This window comes from Anomaloglossus baeobatrachus, chromosome 4 (assembly GCF_048569485.1).
Source record: "Anomaloglossus baeobatrachus isolate aAnoBae1 chromosome 4, aAnoBae1.hap1, whole genome shotgun sequence".
NCBI lineage: Eukaryota > Metazoa > Chordata > Amphibia > Anura > Aromobatidae > Anomaloglossus > Anomaloglossus baeobatrachus.
The window spans coordinates 14,050,193-14,075,445 of NC_134356.1; the positions used below are offsets into that span (position 1 = coordinate 14,050,193).

General features: G+C 46.9%; 1 protein-coding gene across 1 annotated transcript; it reads left to right on the forward strand.

Annotated features, from left to right (window-relative positions):
- The first annotated feature begins 1,865 nt into the window (after positions 1–1,865).
- Positions 1,866–3,524, forward strand: LOC142302586 (E3 ubiquitin/ISG15 ligase TRIM25-like). The gene has a single exon (XM_075343688.1). The coding sequence runs from the start codon at positions 1,884–1,886 to the stop codon at positions 3,522–3,524; it is 1,641 nt and encodes a 546-aa protein (XP_075199803.1). The 5' UTR covers positions 1,866–1,883.
- The last annotated feature ends 21,729 nt before the right edge of the window (positions 3,525–25,253 follow it).

The window sequence follows — 25,253 nt, forward strand, 5'->3', positions numbered from 1 at the left end:
GTGATTTTAACTTTTAGGGTTTTTGTTTTTTTTTAAATTTTTAAAAACTTTTTTTTAAACTTTTTTTTGATGGTGCTGGTGATAGGAGAGGTTAGTTATTCTGTAGATATAGAGCAGCTAGTCCCCCTTCAGTCTTTCACAGTCTCCAGCTAGGCAGTCAGAGTAGGGCGAGTACATCAGGCTCCAATCGAAGTCTGTTCCCCTGGGGGCAAAGGCTTAGCATTGCTCATATAGCGGGCAGCAAAAAGAAAAGAGTTGTAGCCAGGTATTGGAGACTGATGGGTTAGGAGTAGGGTCAGAAGGTTAATACAGTATTTAGGGGGGACTGTTGAGGAGGTCCTTTCCATCAAATATTTGATTAACCTCTTGACAAGGGATTGTGGGAAATATGTCGATTTGCCTTACATAATTCAGGTTCCAGACACATGGCACAGATTTAAGGATGGCTGCCATTTCCTGTTTTCCAACACCTTGCCTGGAATACAAGGAATGTCCAGATGTAAGAAGACCACCATATAAGGAAAAGACCCCTGGCCAAACTAGAGGACCAACCCACAGATCAGATGACACCATGGATTCAAGCACTGAAGTCAGACCTGCCCATCAACAGCAACACGGATCTCCCCATTGGCTAGCCAATGAACTGTCCCACGAAATGGGCATATCTGAACTTGTGTACGCCCCTAGCCTATATCAGAGGACACATGCTCTGTATTCCTTCTATTCGCTGCCATTTTTACTGTGATCAAGACGAGATTTCACATCCGACTGTGTCCCGTGTGAATTCTTTACGCATGCACTTGGTCCACACCAATTAGGCCAGGCAGTAGGCAACAAGTGATCTCTGGTTAAGAGTTTCACCCTAACAGCATTATACTATATTGAGGAATATACTAGGTGCGTTATATTACATGGAGGAAAATGGGGGGTATTTTACTATATGGAGGAATATAAGGTGTGCATTATATTATATGGAGAAATATGGGGGCTGCATTATACTATATGGAGGATTATGGGGGCTGAATTATACTATATGGAGGAATCTAAGGTGTGCATTGTATTATATGAAGAAATATGGGGGCTGCATTATACTATATGGAGGAATGTTGGTGGTGCATTATACTATATGGAGGAATGTGGGTGGTGCATTATACTATATGGAGGAATATGGGGCTGCATTATACTATATGGAGGAATATGGGGCTGCATTATACTATATGGAGGAATATGGGACTGCATTATACTATATGGAGGAATATGGGGCTGCATTATACTATATGGAGGAATATGGGGCTGCATTATACTATATGGAGGAATATGGGACTGCATTATACTATATGGAGGAATGTGGGTGGTGCATTATACTATATGGAGGAATGTGGGTGGTGCATTATACTATATGGAGGAATGTGGGTGGTGCATTATACTATATGGAGGAATGTGGGTGGTGCATTATACTATATGGAGTAATATGGGGCTGCATTATACTATATGGAGGAATGTGGGGCTGCATTATACTATATGGAGGAATGTGGGTGGTGCATTATAATACATGGATGATGGTGATGATAATAAAACTCAATTAATAGACAAAGGAGAATATAGCTACAAACCGGACACAGAATTATTCCTCTGGCACCAACAGAAAATGGAAGAAGTCACAATTCAGCATAAATTACAATAAAAACTATTTAATCTTTATAGCAGAAAAAACTTGGTGATAGTGAGAGAACAGACTTGGTATTTGCTGAAATCGCCAATGTCACTGAACCTATAGATACAGCCAGATAAGCTCAGCCGCTCCCTTTCTAGTAAATGTGAATCTCACCTACTGGGTGCTTGTTTGAGAATTTTACTTTCATTTCTTCCTTCTGCTGTCAGCGATGGCGACTGCTGGACTGAGACAAGATCTAGAATGTTCCGTCTGTCTGTCCCTGTATACAGATCCTGTAACCCTGAGATGTGGACACAACTTCTGCCGGGAATGTATTGACCAGGTCCTGAAAACACAGGACGAGTCTGGAGTTTACACCTGTCCTGAATGTAGAGAAAAGTTTCAGGAACGGCCGACACTGAAGAGGAACATAGCTCTGTGTAATGTAGTGGAGAATTTCCAGTCTTCTCAGCCACATCAGGAGATCACCGGAATCCGCTGCACTTACTGCATTCACTCTCCTGTACCTGCTGTTAGATCCTGTCTACACTGTGAGGCTTCTCTGTGTGATAATCACCTGAGAGTTCACAGCAAAGGACCAGAACACGTCCTAACTGATCCCAGCACTTCTCTGGAGAACCGGAAATGTTCTGTCCATAAGAAGATCCTGGAATATTACTGCACTGAGGACGCTGCTTGTATCTGTGTGTCCTGCAGTTTGGCGGGAGAACATCGGGGACACCGGGTGGAGATGATGGATGAGGCCTCTGAGAAGAAGAAGAAGAAAATGAGAAATGTTCTCCTGAAATTGGACACAAATAGAAAGAAGACTGAGGAAAGAGTCCAGAGTCTGGAGGAGAACAGGAGAAAAGCTCAAGATAAAGCATCTGGAGAAACCAAGATAGTTACTGCCCTGTTTATAGACATCAGGAGACGGGTGGACGACCTGGAGAAAAGGGTCCTGAGTGAGATCTCCAGGCGGGAAGAGCAGATGTCACTGTCACTGTCTGATGTGATCCAGAAGCTGGAAATAAAGAAGGACGAGCTGTCCCGGAAGATGAGGCACATTGAGGAGCTGTGTAACATGACTGATCCACTGACCGTCTTACAGGATCCAGACACCGGAGACTTGTGTCCTGAGGAGAATGAAGGTGATGAAGATGCAGGAGGACATGATGGAGGTGATGAGGACACAGGGGGACATGATGGAGGTGATCGGGGTGCAGAGCTGATCTCACACATATCACACACGTTATCTGCTATGATGAGAGATATAAATGTGATCTTCTATGTACAGGATCCTGCAGACATATTACTGGATGTAAACACGGCTCATAATAAGCTTGTTATTTCAGACGACCTGAAAACTGCGACCTGCACAGGAATAAGACAGAATCGTCCGGAAACAGCAGAGAGATTCCAGGATTATCAGGTGATGAGCAGGAGGGGATTTACCTCAGGACGACATTACTGGGATGTGGAGATCAGTGGGTCACATTGGTGGAAGGTGGGGATGTGTTACCCCAGTATAGACCGGAGGGGGGGTCAGCAATACATTGGCAATAATAAATCCTGGTGTTTATATAGAGCACTCAGGTATAATAATCAGTATGTAGTGATACATGACAGTAAAGTGATCCTGTTACCTCACCAGATCTCCAGTGATAGAGTCAGGGTCTGTCTGGATTATGAGGCCGGGCAGCTGTCCTTTTATGAGCTGTGTGACCCCATCAGACACTTGCACACCTTCACTGCCGCCTTCTCTGAGCCCCTTCATGCTGTGTTATATGTATATGGAGGTTCTATAAAGATATCAGGAGGAGCTGTGAGGAACCTGCATCATAGAAGAATTCTACCCAGCGACTGGTAACATCACATGGAGCAATATCTGATTGCTGGAGCATACCTCCCAACCGTCCCGGATACAGCGGGACAGTCCCTCTTCTGAGCCTTTGATCCCGGGTCCCGCCCGTGAGGCTGTTTATCCCGGCTCCACCCACCCACTGTAGCCCCGCCTCGCTGTTTCTCCCTTCTACTATTCATTACAGAGCCGAGCGCGCACCTACTCCTGTGACTGCTGCTGAGGTATGAATCACCCCCTGCAGCAGAGCGACCCCCCTGCAGCAGAGCGACCCCCCCCCTGCAGCAGAGCCCCCCCCCTGCACCAGAGCCGACCCCCCCCCAGTCCCGGAGCCTGCGTTTGTCTGCAGCTGTTCTCTGATTCCCCGTGTGCGGCTTCTCACTGCTGCAGACACGCGGGGAGTCAGGAAGCTGAGGAGACCGTGCAATCAGCACTTATCTCCTGCAGATAGCAGTGACAATAACCTATGCAGAGTGGCATCTGCAGGCTTCTATTACCGATCAGTGGTCTCCTGCCTGTGGAGCAGAGCTGCTGGGTCCTAGCTTCCCAACAACTTCAGCTCTGCTTTATCCTGGCTCCCCTACCAGTTAAAGGGAACATGTCAGCAGAAATTTCACAATAAAAATAAAAGATTCCCCTCTGCAGCTCCTGGGCTGCTTCTAGAAAGGTTCCTGTTGTTATTGTGCCCCCTTTGAGACCTACAAAAATACTTTATGAAGTCTTACCTTTTTGTATGCAAATGTGTTTTTATGGTCACGGGGGCGGGCTGTCTGGCGTCCGTTATTCCCCCTCCTGCCGCTTTACGCAGTCCCCCATTGCTCATTTACATACACAAGGACGCCTTCCTCATGTAACTGTCCTCCCGAAGTTTTGCGCATGTGAACGCTTTTTCAGGTGATTGCGCAGGCGCGAGATTATGGGCGGCGCTGTGATTGTCATCAGCAGCGTTAACCAAGTACCCGCCCATAATCTCGTGCCCGCACTTTTCCCTCTGACTCCACCGTTATGCGCAAGTGCTGGCCATATGAGCCATGTTACCTATTACTGCTTGCACGAGATTATGGGCGGGTACTTGGATGACTTTGCTGATGACAATCACAGCGCCGCCCATAATCTCGCGCCCACGGTAATAGGTAACGTGGTTCATATGGACAGTGCTTGCGCATAACGGTGGAGGCAGAGTGAGAAGCGCGGGCACGAGATTATGGGTGGGTACTTGGATGACGCTGCTGATGACAATCACAGCGCCGCCCATAATCTCGCGCCTGCGCAATCACCTCAAAAGCGTTCACACTTTGCACAGTGCTCAGTCCCGCGAGAGTGGCACTGGGCATGCACAAAACTTCAGGAGGACAGTTACATGAGGAAGGCGTCCTCATGTATGGAAATGAGCAATGGGGGACGGCGTACAACGGCAGGAGGGGGAATAACGGACGCCAGGCAGCCCGCCCCCGTGACCATAAAAACAGATTTGCATACAAAAAGGTAAGACTTCATAAAGTATTATTTTAGGTCTCAAAGGGGGCACAATAGCAACAGGAACCTTTCCAGAATGCAGCCCAGGAGCTGCAGAGGGGGAATCTTTTATTTTTTTTGCTAAATTTCTGGTGACAGTTTCCCTTTAAAGGGAACCTATCAGGTGCAATCTGCACTCAGAGCCAGGAGCAGTTCTGGGTGTATATTGCTAATCCCTCCCTAACTGTCCCTGTATACACTAGCATAGATAAAGGCATCTATAGAAAAAGTATTTTTAAAGAGCTTATATCTTATGCTAATTAGCGCGGGGACTAGTCCCAAGGGCGTTACTTCACTTGGCTAGTCGGCTCATATAGCGTGTTAGTACTCACACAGGGGCGTAATAACATGCTAACATGCTATGCGAGCCGACTAGCCAAGTGAAGTAACGCCCTTGTGACTAGTCCCCGCGCTCATTAGCATAAGATATAAGATCTTTAAAAATATTTGTTCTTGATCTCTTTATCTATGCTAGTGTATACAGGGACGGTTAGGCAGGGATTAGCAATATACACCCAGAACTGCTCCTGGCTCTGAGTGCATATTGCACCTGACAGGTTCACTTTAAAGGGAACCTGTCACCAGATTTGGGGCCTATAAGCTGCGGCCACCACCAGCGGGATCTTATGTACACATTCTAACATGCTGCATACCTCCCAACCGTCCCGGATACAGCGGGACTTTCACGCTTTACGTTGTTTGTCCCGTTGCCACGGGCGGGACGGCCGGCTCCCGGGCTCCGCCCACCCACTCTCTCTCCGCCTCCCTGCTTTTCCCTCCTACCATCCTAGTAGACGTGGCATAGAGAGGAGCGCTGCCTGTGCTGCTGCTGGTACAGTAAACGAATCTCCCCAGCGCTGATTTCCCTCCCTCCCCCCTCACCCCCGGCCGGAGCCTGTCTGTGCGGTCGGCCGGCCGCCTGTCTGTGCGGTCGGCCCGCCACCTGTCTGTGCGGGCGCCCCCCGCCGCCTGTATGTGCTGGCGCCCCCCGCCGCCTGTCTGTGCGGGCGCCCCCCTGCCGCCTGTCTGTGCGGGCGCCCCCCTGCCGCCTGTCTGTGCGGGCGCCCCCCTGCCGCCTGTCTGTGCGGGCGCCCCCCTGCCGCCTGTCTGTGCGGGCGCCCCCCCTGCCGCCTGTCTGTGCGGGCGCCCCCCTGCCGCCTGTCTGTGCGGGCGCCCCCCTGCCGCCTGTCTGTGCGGGCGCCCCCCGCCGCCTGTCTGTGCGGGCGCCCCCCGCCGCCTGTCTGTGCGGGCGCCCCCCTGCCGCCTGTCTGTGCGGGCGCCCCCCTGCCGCCTGTCTGTGCGGGCGCCCCCCGCCGCCTGTCTGTGCGGGCGCCCCCCGCCGCCTGTCTGTGCGGGCGCCCCCCTGCCGCCTGTCTGTGCGGGCGCCCCCCTGCCGCCTGTCTGTGCGGGCGCCCCCCTGCCGCCTGTCTGTGCGGGCGCCCCCCTGCCGCCTGTCTGTGCGGGCGGCCCGCCGCCTCATTGTGCGGGCGGCCGGCCGCCTCTCTCTGCGGGCGGCTGGCCGCCTCTCTGTGCGGGCGGCCCGCCGCCTGTCTGTGAAGGCGGCCGGCCGCCTGTCTGTGAAGGCGACCGGCCGCCTCACTGTGGCTGCCTGCGTGTCCGTGCTGGAGGCCCGCCGGCTGCCTGCGTGTCCGTGCTGGAGGCCCGCCGGCTGCCTGCGTGTCCGTGCTGGAGGCCCGCTGGCTGCCTGCGTGTCCGTGCTGGAGGCCCGCCGGCTGCCTGCGTGTCCGTGCTGGAGGCCCGCTGGCTGCCTGCGTGTCCGTGCTGGAGGCCCGCCGGCTGCCTGCGTGTCCGTGCTGGAGGCCCGCTGGCTGCCTGCGTGTCCGTGCTGGAGGCCCGCCGGCTGCCTGCGTGTCCGTGCTGGAGGCCCGCTGGCTGCCTGCGTGTCCGTGCTGGAGGCCCGCCGGCTGCCTGCGTGTTTGTGCTGAATGGGTGTGGATGGGGAGTGGATATGGGCGTGACTGTGAAATGGGTGTGGTTAGGGGGCGTGGCCTAAAAATTTGCCGCGGCGCGCTACGCGCGCCGCAAACTTTGTCCCTCTTTTCCTTCTTTAAAAGTTGGGAGGTATGCTGGAGCATTCAGCCAGTAGGGTGCAGCAGTGCAAGGGGCGCCATCTTTCTTTCCTACAGGTCTGTAGATTAATATTTCGGGGTCATCCTCCTTCATACAATGTTTGGCCCCGGATGCAGTTTCTGTATAATTCCTCGGTACAACTGCAGAGTCTCCGGTGCGGCTTCTGATGTCAGCTATTTGTGGTGGCCGTGACGACACAGCGACAGCACAACAACCAATCAGAGAGATCAGTATCTCATAAGGGGCCACCGTCTAAACGGGCAGCGCCACTGAGCTCACTGATTGGCTGCAGCATTTTCAATGTGATGCCAGTGCTGGAACCAAGGGCGATGAGTACAACATCTGGGCCGAACATTTACTGAAAGGGGACGACCCCTTAACCCCCTCACCACCCAGAGATTCCATTTTTTCCTCAGCTTCTTCCAAGAACCATATAACTCTTTTACCTTCCCATCAGTATTGCCATATGAGGGATTGTTTTTTGCGGGATGAGTTGTACCTTTGAATGACTCCATTCAGTCTCCACATTTTGAACTAGAAAATGGAAAAAAATTCCAGGTGCGGTGAAATTGCAAAAAAAAAAAGTGCAATTCCATGATAGTATTTTGGCGTTTTTATTTACCATTTTCAGTATATGGTAAAAACGGACCTGGCTGTACGTGCGATTCCTCAGGTTAGAACAACTTCGTAGACACCAAATATGCATGTATATTTTGTTTTGTTTAAGTGATGAAAAAAATTCAGAATTTTGCCAAATAAAAGAATTGCGCTTTTGTCGCAATTTTCCAAGACCCATAACTTTCTCATTTTTCGGATCTGGGGCTCCGGTGACAGCTTATTTTTTGCATCCTGAGCTGATGTTTTTAATAATACCATTTTTCGGTAAATGTGATGTTTTGATCGCCTCTTATTGCCTCTGATTTAAATGTTGCAGTGACCAAAAAAAAGTAATTCTGGTGTTTTGATTTTTTTTTCTCGGTAAGCCATATATCAATCAGGATAATTTGTTTTACATTTTGATAGATCAGACATTTCTAAATGCGCTGATACCAAATATGTGTATCTTTAAATTGATTTATATGTATTAGGTTAAAAAGGAGGTGATTTGAACTTTCGTTTTTTTGCTGTTTTTTTTTTTTTAAAAAAGTTTCATTTTTAAAGTTTCTATTGTTTTTACGAGTTCTCTTCTTAAGGGACTTGAAGCTGATATACTCCGATCAATTATGCTGTACAGATATTGGAAAATTATACTGTTTTTTTTATTTGTTTCTAATTATGCACATTTCTTTACTAATTGTTTTTGTGTTGCTGTATTGTACTAGTGATAACTTTTATTACCTTGAGCTGAATTTCGGCATCTTGTATCATGGTTTCGGCTCTCTGTAGCTGTGGGTCTCCTGACCTGAACTCGACAGCCACATATACAGTATATGTATAGAGATGTTATGTTGGGTCGGGAAACTCACAGCCGGTCCTTGCATTCCGAGGTTCTCAGATGTTCTTTTCATTACGACCTACTGCTTATGTTACCTCAATGTGTCAAGTGCTTAAAGGGAACCTGTCAGGTGCAATATGCACCCAGAACCACGAGCAGTTCTGTGCATATTGCTATTCCCTGCCTAACTGTCCCTTTATCTAGTAGCAGAGATAAAAAGATCTTTAGAAAAAGTATTTTTAAAGATCTTTTATCGTATGCTAATGAGGCGTGATAACATACTAATGAATGTGCAGCATGAGAGGATGGTTGCGCTCACCTCTCTGCTACCATCACCGCCCGATGCTGGATTTCGGCCCAGTGCACAGGATTCCGGACATTCGGTCATGCGCACTACATGGGTTTGAAGCCAGGACTCGTACACCCGGCAGTCATATGTGTACCGCCCCGAGGCCTCGGCTGCGACCACCGAGCCGCTCGGGTCCGGGCTCGCGTGTGTCGGTGGCTCGACCGCCTCCGGACCCGGGGGTCACGTCGCTCTGGAAGGAGGTTTGGCGCTACGCGCGGGGGAATGCAGGTGTTTGGTTTTGGGATGATTGTTCGTGACGCCACCCACGGGTTGTGGTGATGGTGGACACCACCACTGCGGTGAAGGTACGGGGACTCCCGGGAGCGATGTAGTGGCGCAGCTAGGTGTTGACCCCAACGTGGGTAGGGGATGTTGGTCCCGGGGCCCGGTTGTGTGAGGGCCGGGGTGCAGGGCTGCGGTGCGGCGCGGTGCTGGATGGCACTGGTGTACTCACGATTAAACCACACAGAGTTACTGGTGAACCAAACGAAGGTATGAATGGGGCCCGCAGCCGGCTGCAGCTTCCTAGTTGGGTTGGCAATGTCTGCCTTTCTCTTGCACTTGTGTTTGTAGTGTGACCACTGTGCCTGGGCAATGGTAGTCCGCTCCCTGGCATGTATGTGTCCTAGGAGCCCCTTTTGCCCGCAGGCCCTGGCCCTTGGATCTCTGGCCTCTAGTGGTGGCTACTATCCGGACAGGTTGGGCTGTTGCCTTCAAATGAGATTTTGGTGGGAATGAACCCCTGAGGTCCAGACCGTAATCAGTTAACTCGACTATGGTGGTGGCATATAGCCTAGTTCGGGGTATGAGTACCCTGCCTGGTGCTCCGGTATCCTGTTGGCTCCCCGGTTCGGTTCCGGCGGGCCACTACCCTGTCCCGGTCCCTTACGGTTCCACTGGTCGTGTTCCCAGTCTCCTGCAGGCGGTCACTGCCGTCTGCCTGCCTGACTGATCTGGGGTCCTAGGCTCCAGCCCAGGCCCCAAGCAGAACTGTACTCCACTACTTTCCTCTCCGCTGCACTGTACTGTACTGTCTGACTGAACTGAACTGTTTGTGTTTTCCTGCCTCAGGCCAGCAGACTTCTCGGGGGGGGCGTGTCTTTCCGCCTGACTCCGCCAACCTGGTGTGCCTGTCTGACTCTGAGGGAGGCAATCAGGTCTTTGTGGTTGACTGGTGGTACCTTTGTAGTGTGGGGGTGTATGTGGTGAGTGTAGTGACCTGTGACCCGTGGGGTCCAGGGCGTCACATATGCACTATGAAGCTGGGTGTACGAGTCTTGGCTTGAAATCCATGTAGTGCACATGACCAAAAGTCCAGGATCATGCATACTGAGCCGAAATCCAGGACTCTGACATGCCACAGGGGCGTACTAACATGATAATGAGCCAACTAGCAAGGGGAAATCATGATCTTGCAACTAGTCGTTGGCCTCATTAGCATACGATAAAAGATCTTTAGAAATACTTTTTCTAAAGATCTCTTTAACTATGCTAGTGTATACAGAAACAGTTAGGCCGAGATTACTAATATGCACCCAGTACTGCTCATGGTGCTGGGTGCATATTGCATCTGACAGGTTCCATTTAAATGGTTGTTCTTAAGGGTGCTTTACACGCTGCGACATCGCTAGTGATAGCACCCGCTCCTCCCCTCAGTGCAGTGAATAAATTAAATTCTCATCTGCTCTGGTTTACCAGGAGGGCCAGGACTTGAACTCATGAACTTATTGCCAATAGGCAGCAGCTCTACCCATTGAGCCACTGCCTGTAATGAAAAACCTAGGAAGATTTGGTAATCTTGACCTCTGTATTGCAGTAGAGAAACCAAAAGAGATTATTAAGCTACAAAGATGATAGCTAGATAGATAGATAGATAGATAGATAGATAGATAGAGAGATAGATAGATAGATAGATAGATAGATAGATAGATAGAGGGATAGATAGATAGATAGATAGATAATGGATAGATAGATAGATAGATAGATAGATAGATAGATAGAGAGATAGATAGATAGAGGGATAGATAGATAGATAGATAGATAGATAGATAGATAGATAGATAGATAGATAGATAGATAGATAGATAGATAGATAGATAGATAGAGGGATAGATAGATAGATAGATAGATAGATAGATAGATAGATAGATAGATAGATAGATAGATAGATAGATAGATAGATAGAGGGATAGATAGATAGATAGATAATGGATAGATAGATAGATAGATAGGTAGAGGGAAAGATAGATAGATAATGGATAGAGGGATAGATGGATAATAGATAGATAGATAGATAGATAGATAGAGGGATAGATAGATAGATACATACATGATAGATAGAGGGATAGATAGATAATGGATAGAGGGATAGATGGATAATAGATAGATAGATAGATAGATAGATAGATAGATAGATGGATAGATAGATAGATAGATAGATAGATAGATAGAGGGATAGATAGATAGATAATGGATAGATAGATAGATAGGTAGAGGGAAAGATAGATAGATAATGGATAGAGGGATAGATGGATAATAGATAGATAGAGGGATGGATGGATAGATAGAGGGATAGATAGATAGATACATACATGATAGATAGAGGGATAGACAGATATGTTGCGCCCCAGGGCAGCCGAGCTGCTCGCATCCGGGCAGTCCGTGGCTCGAGGGGTCCTGGACCCGAGGGCACTGTCGAACAGTTTTTAAATGAAAAGGGAAAAATAATAAAAATAGTCCGACTACGCCACTAGCGGTGCACAGCCAGGGATAATGGGGCCTCCGCTGCCGGTCTTCCCTGGGGATGATGGAAGGGGCAGCGTATATGGTGAAGCCCTCCGCGAACAGGGCTTTTCCCCAGGGGTAGGTAAGGGGTTAACGTGGAGGCGTCAGGTAATAACTCAGTCGAGACAGGGGAGTGCAGTTTAGTTGCTTTTACTTACAGCTGGGGTTCGCACCCTGGAGACGTGCTGGATCCCAGGTGCGCCCAAGTCCACTATACCTGTTCCAGCTGACCTGGTGCCACTCTCACACCGATGCACTCTGGTGTGTTTGTCGGTCCTCCCTGGCGTGGAGCTCCTGGAGGTCTGTCTGGTGTCTGGGTCCTGCCGCAGGCAGCTTGAACTATTTAAGGGAATTTCTCCCAGTCCCTTCTTTGCTGCTGATGCCTAGGACGTTAGTGGTGGCAGATGAGTCCTGAAAACCCACCCACCTGTCAGAGTTAACAGATGGCTTGAAGTCCCTGTCTGTTCTAGGGTCTGCCATCCGTGTGTGCAAAGTACTGGGAGCCCTGAATGTCCACCCCACAGGATTCCTCTGTCCTTGGGGCTTGCTTTCTCGCTCTCCAACTACTTTCTCCCCTGAGTGGCTGCTCTTCCTCCTCATGTCCTTGCGGTATCCTTCCACCACCTCCTCACTCTCCTCCTGCTTACTACTTAACTCTCGCTGTCTACGCACACTCCCCAAGCCACTCGCTCCTCCCCCAGGTGACTGCCTGTTAGCTCACAGTGCCCAGCCCTGTCCCCTGGTTCTAAGTGTAAGTGTCCTGGTGTGCTGGTGTGTGTATTGACTGGCACAGTTATGTAGGACCTGAGCTGTTACCTGTGATGTTACCTAATTTTGTGACACCTGGTTACCGCAGGGGCATCACAGATACATAGATAGATAGATAGATGATACATGATAGATAAATATATAATAGATAGAGGGAGGGAGGGAGGGATAGATAGAGGGATAGATAGATAGAGGGATAGATAGAATAGACAGAGGGATAGATAGATAGATAGATAGATAGATAGATAGATAGATAGATAAAAAGAGTCAGATTCATTTGTACCCATAAAACTACTACACCCCCTGGCAAAAATTATGGAATCACTCAATTATGAGGAAAAAATTATGGAATCATGAAAAACAAACAAAATAATCCTCCAATACATGACTAGTATTGTGTTGCACCAGCTCTGGCTTTTATAACAGCTTGCAGTCTCTGAGGCATGGACTTAATTAGTGACAGACAGCACTCTTCATCAATCTGGCTCTAACTTTCTCTGATTGCTGTTGCAGATCAGCTTTGCAGGTTGGAGCCTTGTCATGGAACATTTTCTTCAGCTTCCACCAAAGATTTTCAATTGGATCGAGATCCGGACTATTTGCAGGCCATGTCATTGTCCTTATGTCTCTTCTTTCAAGGAATGTTTTCACAGTTGTTGCTTTATGGCAGGATGCATTATCATCTTGATAAATGATTTCATCATCCCCAAACATCCTTTCAATTGATAAATTATGAAAAGTGTTTTTAGTGTTTAAGTGTTTAAACACAAAGTGTTTAAAATTTCAATGTAAACTTGGGCATTCATTGAAGATGTAATGACAGCCATCTCCCCAGTGCCTTTAGCTGACATGCAGCCCCATATCATCAATGACTGTGGAAATTTACATGTTCTCTTCAGGCAGTCGTCTTTTTATTGTTTAGCTTTTCTGTATGTAAATCCCATTTCCTTTAGGCGGTTTCTTACAGTTCGGTCACAGGCATTGATTACAGTTTTCTCCCATTCATTCCTCTATTTTCTGTTGTGCATTTTTTGTTTTGGAGACATATTACTTTAAGTTTCCTGTCTTGATGCTTTGATGTCTTCCTTGGTCTACCAGTATGTTTGCCTTTAACAACATTACCATGTTGTTTGTATTTGGTCCAGATTTTAAACAAAGCTGACTGTGAACAACTAACATCTTTTGCAACATTGCATGATGATTTACCCTTTTTTAAGAGTTTGATAATCCTCTCCTTTGTTTCAATTGACATCTCTCGTGTTGGAGCCATAATTCATGTCAGTCCACTTGGTGCAACAGCTCTCCGAGGTCTGATCACTTCTTTTTAGATGCAGACTAACGAGCAGATCTTATTTGATGCAGGTGTTAGTTTTGGGAATGAAAATTTACAGGGTGATTCCATAATTTTTTCCTCATAATTGAGTGATTCCATAATTTTTCCCCCTGTTTGGTCTTGAAAAGTAACCGTTACTGGCTGCACATTATGTTTTCATGATTTTTTTTTAGTGTTTCTTAAAGCCAGAAAGTTGCCTTTTGAAATTACTTTAGTTTTGTGCCGTCTGTGATCTGCTTTTTGTAAACAAAAGTAAACAACTGAATGAACATCCTCAGAGACAGGTGATTCCATAATTTTTGCCAGGGGTTGTATAATAAAGAAATGAGAAAAAAATGCAAATATATTTATAATTTTTTTTTTTATTTTCACCACCTTGGATTCATTCAAGCCAACAACTTTCAAACATGTGTCCAGCAGTCTTCTAGCTTTTCTAGCTGTTGAGCCACTACAATCAATGATGTCAGAGGGAGGATTTTATATGGATAAAACTACAATGCAGCCTCTGATTACACAGTAGATTATACAGGACATAGAGATCCATTGTACAGAGCAGCGTCTTTGTGTCCTGTATTGTAGAGGGAGAGAAAAAGAGTTTTTTTTTTCTTCTAATAAAATTACTAAAAATAATTTAAAAAAAAATAGAATAATGTAATTTTATTACACTTATTTATAAAATAATAAACATCACAAATCAGCAAATAACATGGACATATTTGGTGTCCCTGTAATCGTAACTACCCGAACAACCCATTGATCAGATTATTGATGGGGATCGGTAAAAGGCGTAAAAAAAGGTGCAATTTATCATTTTTCTTTGTTAAAAGCCATAAAAAATGTAATACAAATTTATTGCTCAGGCCGTGTTCACACGTAGCATAAATGCTGCGTTTTTCTGCAGGTGTCTGTACCACGAGCGCAATAACAATCTTCTCTGATTATTGTGTGTTTACGATATGTTTTTTTGAATGAACAGTCCGGGGCATCTGCTGAATGACCCTTACTGCTAAATAAGTGTGGCTAGGGGGCGTGGCTAGGGGGCGTGGTCAAAATTTGCCACACATTTTGTCCGTCTTTCCTTTCTTTAAAAGTTGGGAGGTATGGTTATATGGTTAGATTGCCCATTTATTTGCACATGTAGCCCTCTAGAAGATTAACTCATTTTTGCTTTCATAATGTCAATATATTGTATGAATATTTTGAATTCCATGTTCTTATGCAACTAAAGTGTTAAGTGCTATGGGTGGAGGAATGCACTAAACAAAACTCCGCCTCCTTTTAACATTCTTGGCGCCTCCCCATACAATTGACGTCAGCAACCATCCAGAGAATCACGCAATTGTGTAGATTAGACCATTGTTAACTAAAAGGTATAAAATGAGTAACAAAAAGGTTAAGGGGAAGTGTAAAATTTCCCGAATTTAATAACAATGTGGAATATTGTTTGTATCGCGTATCTAACCAAGAGGAAATCCAAGGAAGAAAAATGTCTGAGATGCAAAAATGTATCATACAGTCCAGTGTGTACGAATGTGAAAAACATGGTGGTCAATGTTGTTTCTAATGACTGATACCCTACTAATGTATAATGACGTGTGCAGGAAATATTTATCCCCTGGTGTCGGGTCAGTGATATATAAATCTACAGGAGCATAATGGCAGGAGCCCCCTGTGTGCCGCCCCCCATTGTATGATCTGCCCTGGGTGTGATACACGGGGGGCCATGATGACCGGTCACTGGTTCCTGCCATCGTGGTGACGTCCCAGAGCCTCCTGTGTGACCAATCTCCACCTATTATTATCTCTGTGATTCCAGCACAAAGTTAAAAAATTGTTCCCAGAGTCCGCCATGTTTTAGCTATTTATTTATTTGATTAACCCTTACTGATCAATGATGGATTTATTGTTATTATGATTAATATGCAATAAAACCAATCAATGAGAAAACTCGGTGTCTGAGCGTTTGAATGAGGAGTTTATCCTTGGGTATAGTGGGGGACCATTCATCCAGGGGTATATTGCGCATTTTGAACCCACAGGTACTACACAGAATTTGATAACATTAGGTCGTCACATTGAAATTTTTATTTATTTATTTATTTTTTTACATAAATATTGCTTTAGCCCCAAATTTTTCACTTTTTCAAGAAGTAACAGAAAAAAGTGAACTCTACAGTTTGATACCTACTTTCCTATGAGCGTTGCAATACCCCACATGTAGTCACAAGTTCTGTTTCGAAGCACAGCCGTGTTCGGAAAGGAAGACGCAACAATTGGTATTTGGATTGCATTTGGCTGGAATAGATTGCGGGCACCATGTCTCCACAGCCCCTGAGGTACCAAAACAGCAGAAACCCCCACAAGTGACCTCATTTTGGGAACTAGTCACATCAAGGAATTGATCTACGGTAGTGTTCAGCATACTGAACCTGTAGATGCTTCACATTATCTTTTTAAAATTTGGATATGAAAATATAATTGTTTTTCTGCTAGAAGGTTGTTTTAGCCCCAAAATTTGTAATTTTAACAATGGATAATAGAAGAAAACGGATCCTATAATTTGTTACCAATTTCTCCCAAATCTGATGATATGTGGTCAAAAACTGGTATTTGGAGCGCTAATTGGTTTTGTGAACATAAATTTGGAATACATTGTGAATTCCATGTCACATTTGCAGAGCTCCTGCAGTGCCAAAACAGCAAAAAAAAAAATACAAGTGACCCCATTTTGGAAACTAAATTCCTGAAGGAATTCATCTAGGGGTGTAGTGAGCATTTTTAACTTTCAGGAGCCTCATAGAATTTTATAACATTGGGACATGGAAATATAACATTTAAGTGGTAAAAAATGTAATTTTTCTATTAGCTGCAAGTTTGTCAGTTACACAAGAGTTAAAAGGGGAAACTGGAGCCTATAATTTATTGTGCAATTTCTCCCTGAACTACTGATTGGCCGCTCGGCAGGGCAGAGTAGGAAGGACCTATTTGGATTTTAAAGCACTGATAGTTTGCCAGTGACATTTGCAGAGCCCCTGAGGTGCCAGAAAACCCCAAAAGTGAAGAAGACAAAGGCACAGTGCCAAAACGCGCGTCGGGGACCATGGGACCACACTGTACATACTAGTAATGCTAATCTATTCATGTATCTTATACCCTCCTAGTTATGACTATACTATTTATCTCATTCTCATGGCTTATATCTATTGGGGGTAATTTATTTATCTATTCATAGATTTATTTATATTTAATTTACATTGATGATTGTTTACATTATGTTTTAATTGCACTTTGGTTAGTGATGCCACCTATTGGCTATTTGAGTTAATTTCATTTCTATTTTTAAATTATATTAATAAAAATGTATTTTTATCATTTTACAATTTTTCTTGCACTTCATTTATATATGATTTGATGCTTGACCAATTACACTTGTCATTTATTGTGCACAAATATGTAAAATGGTAATATTACTTTGCGCTAGACACTAGTGCTGATTATTGGGTTAAAGGGAACCTGTCACCAGTTTTTGCCCTATAAGCTTCGGCCACCACCACTGGGCTCTTATATACAGCATTCTAACATGCTGTATATAAGAGCCCAGGCCAGTAGAACATAAAAAACACTTTACAGTGCTGGCCAAAAGTATTGGCACCCCTGCAATTCTGTCAGATAATACTCAGTTTCTTCCTGAAAATGATGGCAATCACAAATTCTTTGGTATTATCTTCATTTATTTTGCTTGCAATGAAAAAACACAAAAGAGAATAAAACAAAAATCAAATCATTGATCATTTCACACAAAACTCCAAAAATGGGCCAGACAAAAGTATTGGCACCCTCAGCCTAATACTTGGTTGCACAACCTTTAGCCAAAATAACTGCGCACAACCGCTTCCGATAACCATCAATGAGTTTCTTACAATGCTCTGCTGGAATTTTAGACCATTCTTCTTTGGCAAACTGCTCCAGGTCCCTGAGATTTGAACGGTGCCTTCTCCAAACTGCCATTGTGAGATCTCTCCACAGGTCTTCTATGGGGTTCAGGTCTGGACTCATTTCTGGACACTTTAGTAGTCTCCAGTGCTTTCTCTCATACCATTTTCTAGTGCTTTTTGAAGTGTGTTTTGAGTCATTGTCCTGCTGGAAGACCCATGGCCTCTGAGGGAGACCCAGTTTTCTCACACTGGGCCCAACATTATGCTGCAAAATTTGTTGGTAGTCTTCAGACTTCATAATGCCATGCACACGGTCAAGCAGTCCAGTGCCAGAGGCAGCAAAGCAACCCCAAAACATCAGGGAACCTCCACCATGTTTGACTGTAGGGACCGTGTTCTTTTCTTTGAATGCCTCTTTTTTTCACTGTAAACTCTAAGTTGATGCCTTTTGCCAAAAAGCTCTACTTTGTCTCATCTGACCAGAGAACATTCTTCCAAATCGTTTTAAGCTTTCTCAATTAAGTTTTGGCAAACTCCAGCCTGGCTTTTTTATGTCTCGGGGTAAGAAGTGGGGTCTTCCTGGGTATCCTACCATACAGTCCCTTTTCATTCAGACGCCGACGGATAGTACGGGTTGACACTGTTGTACTCTTGGACTGCAGAGCAGTTTGAACTTGTTTGGATGTTAGTCGAGGTTCTTTATCCACCATCTGCACAATTTTGCGTTGAAATCTCTCGTCAATTTTTCTTTTCCTTCCACATCTAGGGAGGTTAGCCACAGTGCCATGGGCTTTACACTTCTTGATGACACTGCGCACCGTAGACACAGGAACTTTCAGGTCTTTGGAGATGGACTTGTAGCCTTGAGATTGCTCGTGCTTCCTCACAATTTGGATTCTCAAGTCCTCAGACAGTTCTTTGGTCTTCTTTCTTTTCTCCATGCTCAATGTGGTACACAAAAGGACACAGGACAGAGGTTGAGTCAACTTTAATCCATGTCAACTGGCTGCAAGTGTGATTTAGTTATTTCCAACACCTGTTAGGTGCCACAGGTAAGTTACAGGTGCTGTTAATTACACAAATTAGAGAAGCATCACATGATTTTTCAAACAGTGCCAATACTTTTGTCCACCCCCTTTTTTATGTTTGGTGTGGAATTTTATCCAATTTGGCTTTATGACAATTTTTTTTTTTTCATTGAAGACAAATTAAATAAAGATAATAATACCAAAGAATTTGTGATTGCAATCATTTTCAGGAAGAAACTGGGTATTCTCTGACAGAATTGCAGGGGTGCCAATACTTTTGGCCAGCACTTTTATAATACTCACCTAGAAGGTTACTCCATTGCACAACGGTCGGATGGGTGTCTCCGTTCTCCGGGACCGGCGCCTCCCCTTTCGGCTATCTTGGTCTTTCTTATTCTGAAGCCGCGGTGCATGACGTGTCCTACGTCATACACCCTCACTGGCATTAAAGTCCCTCGCAGGTGCACTTTGATCTGCCCTAAGCCGGGCAGATTAAAGTATTGTAGTGCGCCTGTGCAGGACCTCAATGCCGGCACGTGTGTATGACGTAGACACATCATGCATCGCGGCTTCAGAATAAGGAAGACCAAGATGGCCCAAAGGGGAGGCGCCAGTCCCGGAGAACGGAGACACCCATCCGACCGTTGTGCAATGGAGCAACCTTTTAGGTGAGTATTATAAAGTGTTTTTTATATTCTACCCAGCGGCCTGGGCTTTTATATACAGCATTCTAACATGCCGTATATAAGAGCCCAGTCATGGTGGCCGCAGCTTATAGGGCAAAAAACTGGTGACAGGTTCCTTTTAAGTTGTGTGATTCGCCTATAGGCGGAGGAGCCAGTGACCAGGAAACAGGACCAACTCCATCTTAGATTGAGATAGGGTTTGTCTGCAGTTGAGTTGGATGTGCAGGTCAAGTTATACCTAAAAGGCTGGAGTTAGTGGGTGATCTCGTTTACTCTGAAGTGGCAGAATGATTGTGAGATAGCGTGAAGTCTTCCTAACAATTGGAACTTCATACGAGAAAGCTAAGGGCTAGTAACTGAGAAATGGCCCCAATACTAGAGACTGAGCTTGTGGATGTTCTGCAGGCCGGGTCCCTGACCCTTTCTGGCAGGGGTAAGCACCAACTCCAACTTCAGTGAAGCAGGGATCCACCTTTTTTCAGGAACCTTCGGCAGCAACTGCAAGCAGAAAGCTCTTCACTAGGACTATGGCGACCTTCTTATCCTCCTATTGTCTAAAGAGGATAGCGGTTCTGTGACGCCCTGGACTAGCCAGGTACTCACAGGCACAAAACCGCCCACACCCCCTCCCCTGGATAGTCACACCAGTCAAACTAAAATCCTTGTTGCCCCCTCTAGGGGCTGATGTTCACACCAGGTGGGGTGGAGCCAGGCGGTTGGCCCCACCCACCGAGGAGTTCACAGGCCTGGAGGCGGGAAAAGCAGTCAGTTAGGAGTCAGTTTTGGTCAGAGAGTGAAGTGGAGAGGAGAGAAGCTGCTAGTGTCTGGGACGGAGCCCAGGCACTGTGAGCAAGGTCGGCAGACGGTGGTGGCCATCTGTAGGAGTGGGTAAAAGTCGGTGGAACCGTAGGACCGGGGACGGGCGGTACCAAACCGGGGAACAGATCTGTATCCAGCACAAAGGCAGGGCCATCGGACCCCGACCAGGCTAGGAGCCGCCGGCAAAGGTCAAATCCGAGAGTGACCGGAACCCTAGGGGTTCCCTAACAACCAAGTCCCGATAGAAGGCAACCGTCCAAACCGTGAGGATATAAAGCCACCGCCATAGGCTAGAGATCCAAGGGCCAGGGCCTGCGGGCAAAACAAGGTCCCTCGGCACATATACGCCGGGGAGCGGACTACCGTTGGGAAACCATCGTAGCCAATACAGTTCTACAGTGGTGCAGGGAAAGACAGCCGCCATTAACCTGTCCGGGGAGAGCACAGACTCAGCAGCCGGCTGCGGGACCCGTCCATTTAGCCGTTTCGTTTACCAGTGACTCTGTGAATCTGTAGCTGAGTGAGTACAACAGTGCCATCCGGCACCGCGCCGCGCTGCCTCTGCAACCTTGCACCCCAGCTGCCCTGCCTCCCCGCATCATCTCCGGGCCCCGGGATCACCAACCCCTACCCACGGAGGGGGAACCAACACCCTAGCTGCTCCCTGCCATCGCTCCTGGGATCCCCGTCACCAGCAGCGGTGGTGCCCATCATCACCACGATCCGTGGGTGGCGTCACGGACTAAATCCCCAAACAAACCACCCCTTTTCACTCATGGGCGAGGAGCGCTGCTCGAGTCCCCGGGTCCGGCCCACCGCTCGAGCCACCGAGCAGCAGCAGCAGCAGAAGCCCCGGACCCGAGCGTAGCGACCGCGTGCCCCTCCAGCCCACGACACTTCCAGAGGAAATGCCTGAGAAGCTGGGACTTGGTCTATAGTATCCGAGGGCCTGGACCTCAATACCTGTTGTTTTAGGAGTGTGCCTTAGAGATCCTCCAGAGAAAAGGGAAGCAAAAGTGGACCGTTAGGTAGGGAAGGAAACTTAGGAGACTTTACTGCTGTGTATCTAATGTTATATGAAGAGAATCTACGTAAGATTTGTGTCCGCTACCTCACACGGAAAGTTGAATGTGTTGAATTAAAAGTTACACTAAGAAAGTTCTGTTTGCCTTACTGTCTATCTTCACCATGGGAAGGACCAGTTTGCCTGGGACACCAGCGATATACAGCGAAAAGTATGACCTGCACCACTCAAACCCTCACACCCAAGCATGTCCACCACACAATCACATACCACATCCCTCACCCTGTGGGGATGGATGGGGCATCCGAGGACCAAGCCTGAACAACGACTAATGCCCTGGGCCACCCTAACATAATTCACAGCTTGCATGTTGTATCACTCACAGCTTAGATGTCGTATCACTCAGAGCTTACATGTCCTATCCCTCACTGCTTATGTACCGCCCCCGTGCCAGCAGCCGAGCTGCTCAGATCCGGATGCTCGGGGGCTCGTGGGTCTCTGGACCCGGGAGTCGTGTGGCCACACGAAAATAGAAGGGGTATTTACAAGGGAGTGTATTAAGTTTGTGATGCCACCCGTGGTATGTGGTTATTTAGAAGTACCACTGCTGCAGTTGGGAGTACCCAGGGGTGATGGAATGGGTCAGCCAGGTGTTGTGACCCTCCACGGGTAGGGGGGATACTCCGGGGCTCGGTGATGGTGGGAAAGTGCCGTTGGGTGCTATGGGGTCACTTGCGTACTCTCTCAGTCCAAGCTGACACCGACAACTGGATAAACCAAAGTTCTGGATACCGCTGCCGCTGAGGGGAGCTTAGTTCGGGTCCCGTCCCCGATGGTGTTGCCTGGTGATCCGTGACCTGCCTCCTGGCACTCAGTTGACTTTCTTTGTCGGTAGTATGGAACTTGCCTGGTCCCGCTCCCCACTATGGCTAAGTGTGGGAGCTTGCTCTCAGGGTTCACGCTTGGGATTTTCTGGGCCGTTTGAATGGAAAGTCCTATCCCCCTCATTGCGATAGTACCCCGATTCTGGAGCGGGTGGTGGAGAACGGCTCCTGAAGACTCCGTTCTCTTCGGGTAAATTGTCAGGTTGCCAGAAGCTACTCCCTGACCTAGTGTCCACGTATCCCGTCGTGCCCTGGTCCCAGCCCAGTGATGGTGTAAGGCCGCCGGCTGTCCTCGACAGGTCCGTGCCCCTTGCCACGATCCCCTGCGACCGGGGGTCCAGCTCCTCAAGGCCCAGACCACCGTCTGCTACCTAGACTGTTTTCCTAGGAGCCCTACTCCTGACCTCCTCTCACTTCCGCTCTCTACACACTACTTTTCTCTACTGACACCCCTGACCTCCCTTTTTCAATCCCCCAAGTGGGCGACTCTATTCCACTCAAGCCGTCCAATAGTGTGTTTGGTGGGTGTGGTGCAGGGTGTATCTAGGATGTTGATTAGCTGATGTAGACAACACCATGTAGTTAGGGACCCACAACCAAGAAGGAGGTGGATACTGCACGGGAGGGCAGATTGTGCAATACCCTGTGACGACCCGATAGTCCAGGGGCGTCACACTTACATATCATATTCCTGACGGTTTACATGTTGCATCACTCACAGCTTACATGTCGTATCACTCACAGCTACTTGTCATATCTTGATGTGTTATTATTGTACTCCTAATCGTTTAACAATAAAATGGAATCAGAAGGAAGAAATTAAAAATTCTGAGCTTCCGGAGGGTATAACGGCAGCTATATATCCTCTCTAAATATTTCCCAAGTGTTCTCTGTGCACAGTGCTCACCTTATGGATAAGGTGGAAGGCTCACAGTTAGATAGCGGGGATGTTAACTATGCACCTATGAAAGTAAAGGATTCCTTCTATTGTAGATATGGAAAGATTAAGGAATATTAAACCTTATTAAGACCATGTGCGCACACTGCGTTTTTTGCTCCAGGAAAGGTGTAGTTTTTGGTCATAACCTTCCTGTAGTCCTTCTCCAGCAAAATCTATGAGAAAATCAAAATGCTGTGTGCACACTGTTTTTTTTTTCCCCTATATGTTTTGCTGCAGAATTTCTGCAGCAAAAAGAAGTAGCATGTCACTCCTTTTCCGCAGGAACCTGCAGTTTTGCCATTGCATAATGGTTAAAAACCGCAGGGACAAAACCGTGTCAAATCCGCAAAAAAAAATGCAGCAAATCTGCACCAAAAACGCAACAAACTGCAGTAAAACTGCATGCGGATTTTGGGTGCGTTTTTTTGTCTCAGATGCAGAATTCTGCCAGAGGGTGTGGATTTTGCAGAAGAAACACTTCTACCCAGTGCACACAGACCCTAAGAGATCAGAAAATGAAGGCGAGCACGTAATTCAGAGTTCTCTGATTTCTCTTTTATTTGTAAAGCTTCTTGGGCTCTATCACTTACATACGTGGCAATGATGAATACTGCTATACTCCCTGATTGCAGGTAGATTCATATAAATCAAGAGTATTGTCAGACTATTTGTCTTGTAAAGATTATCCCTAATTGCTCAGTAACGAGAGGATATATAAAATTATCTGTGGGCAGAGCATAAAACATCACTGTGCAAGCGCCAAGAGACATGGTTTTTTTTTATCTGCCACCGAAAATGACTGGAAAGACGTCGCTCGGTGCTTACACAGTGATGTTTCATCCTTGACGTATCTAAAAGGGATAATTGGGTCTCCAATATACAAGACACCTCTTAACCACTCTACTTGACTTAAAGACATAACAACTTTTTATGGACGAATGGCCACAGCTTTTATTTAAACGGTATACATGTATCAAAAACTTGTGGCTCAACATGCCACCCTCTTTAACATAAACCGATACATGTATACCCTCCCAACTGACAAACAACCGATAGGTCCGTCCAAGAAGCCAATAATCATCCTTATCCCCTGGCCGTAACATACCACTGGCCCAGAGGACCACCTCGGCCGTGACCAACCAACCCAAGGTGTGGGGTAATAACGTTCCATCGTTAAAATACCTCTTCCCAGAACCTGCAGGACCTACGCCCACAAATTCCCAATCCTGTCTGAAGCCACTACCCCTGAGTGACTTCATACTCCCCACCGACTATCGGTGCTCCCAGCCTCTAGGAACGGACCTATCCCCCCGCTGCGACAAACAAAGAACCACCATATAACCATTTGATGTTTTTTTTTTGTTTTTTTTTTTTTTATTTTTAAGTTTTGTTTTTTTTTTTTTATACATTAAGGGCGGGTGGGCGGGCCACACAAGAATGGCACCAACGGCAAAAGAGGAGGTACTGCAATTAACTGCCCCTTATAAACCCCCCCTTTTCTCCCCACCCCTTATGACCTCTGGCCCAATCCTCGCCGCTCACCAAACCACCAATCCCCTAATCCCTTACACAGCCCTATTCCCTCCAAAATTAACCCCTTCCTACCCTATACCCTCCCGATAGTCATGGGGCTCATTCACCCCTATGGGGCTCATTGCCCATCTTGACGTATCTAAAAGGGATAATTGGGTCTCCAATATACAAGACACCTCTTAACCACTCTACTTGAAATAAAGACATAACAAGTTTTTATGGACGAATGGCCACAGCTTTTATTTAAACGGTATACATGTATCAAAAACTTGTGGCTCAACATGCCACCCTCTTTAACATAAACCGATACATGTATACCCTCCCAACTGACAAACAACCGATAGGTCCGTCCAAGAAGCCAATAATCATCCTTATCCCCTGGCCGTAACATACCACTGGCCCAGAGGACCACCTCAGGCGTGACCAACCAACCCAAGGTGTGGGGTAATAACGTTCCATCGTTAAAATACCCCTTCCCAGAACCTGCAGGACCTACGCCCACAAGTTCCCAATCCTGTCTGAAGCCACTACCCCTGAGTGACTTCATACTCCCCACCGACTATCGGTGCTCCCAGCCTCTAGGAACGGACCTATCCCCCCGCCACAGACCGGCC

Coding starts and splice junctions, on each gene's coding strand:
- LOC142302586 (XM_075343688.1), top strand. CDS start 1,884: ATGGCGACTGCTGGACTGAGACAAGATCTAGAATGTTCCGTCTGTCTG.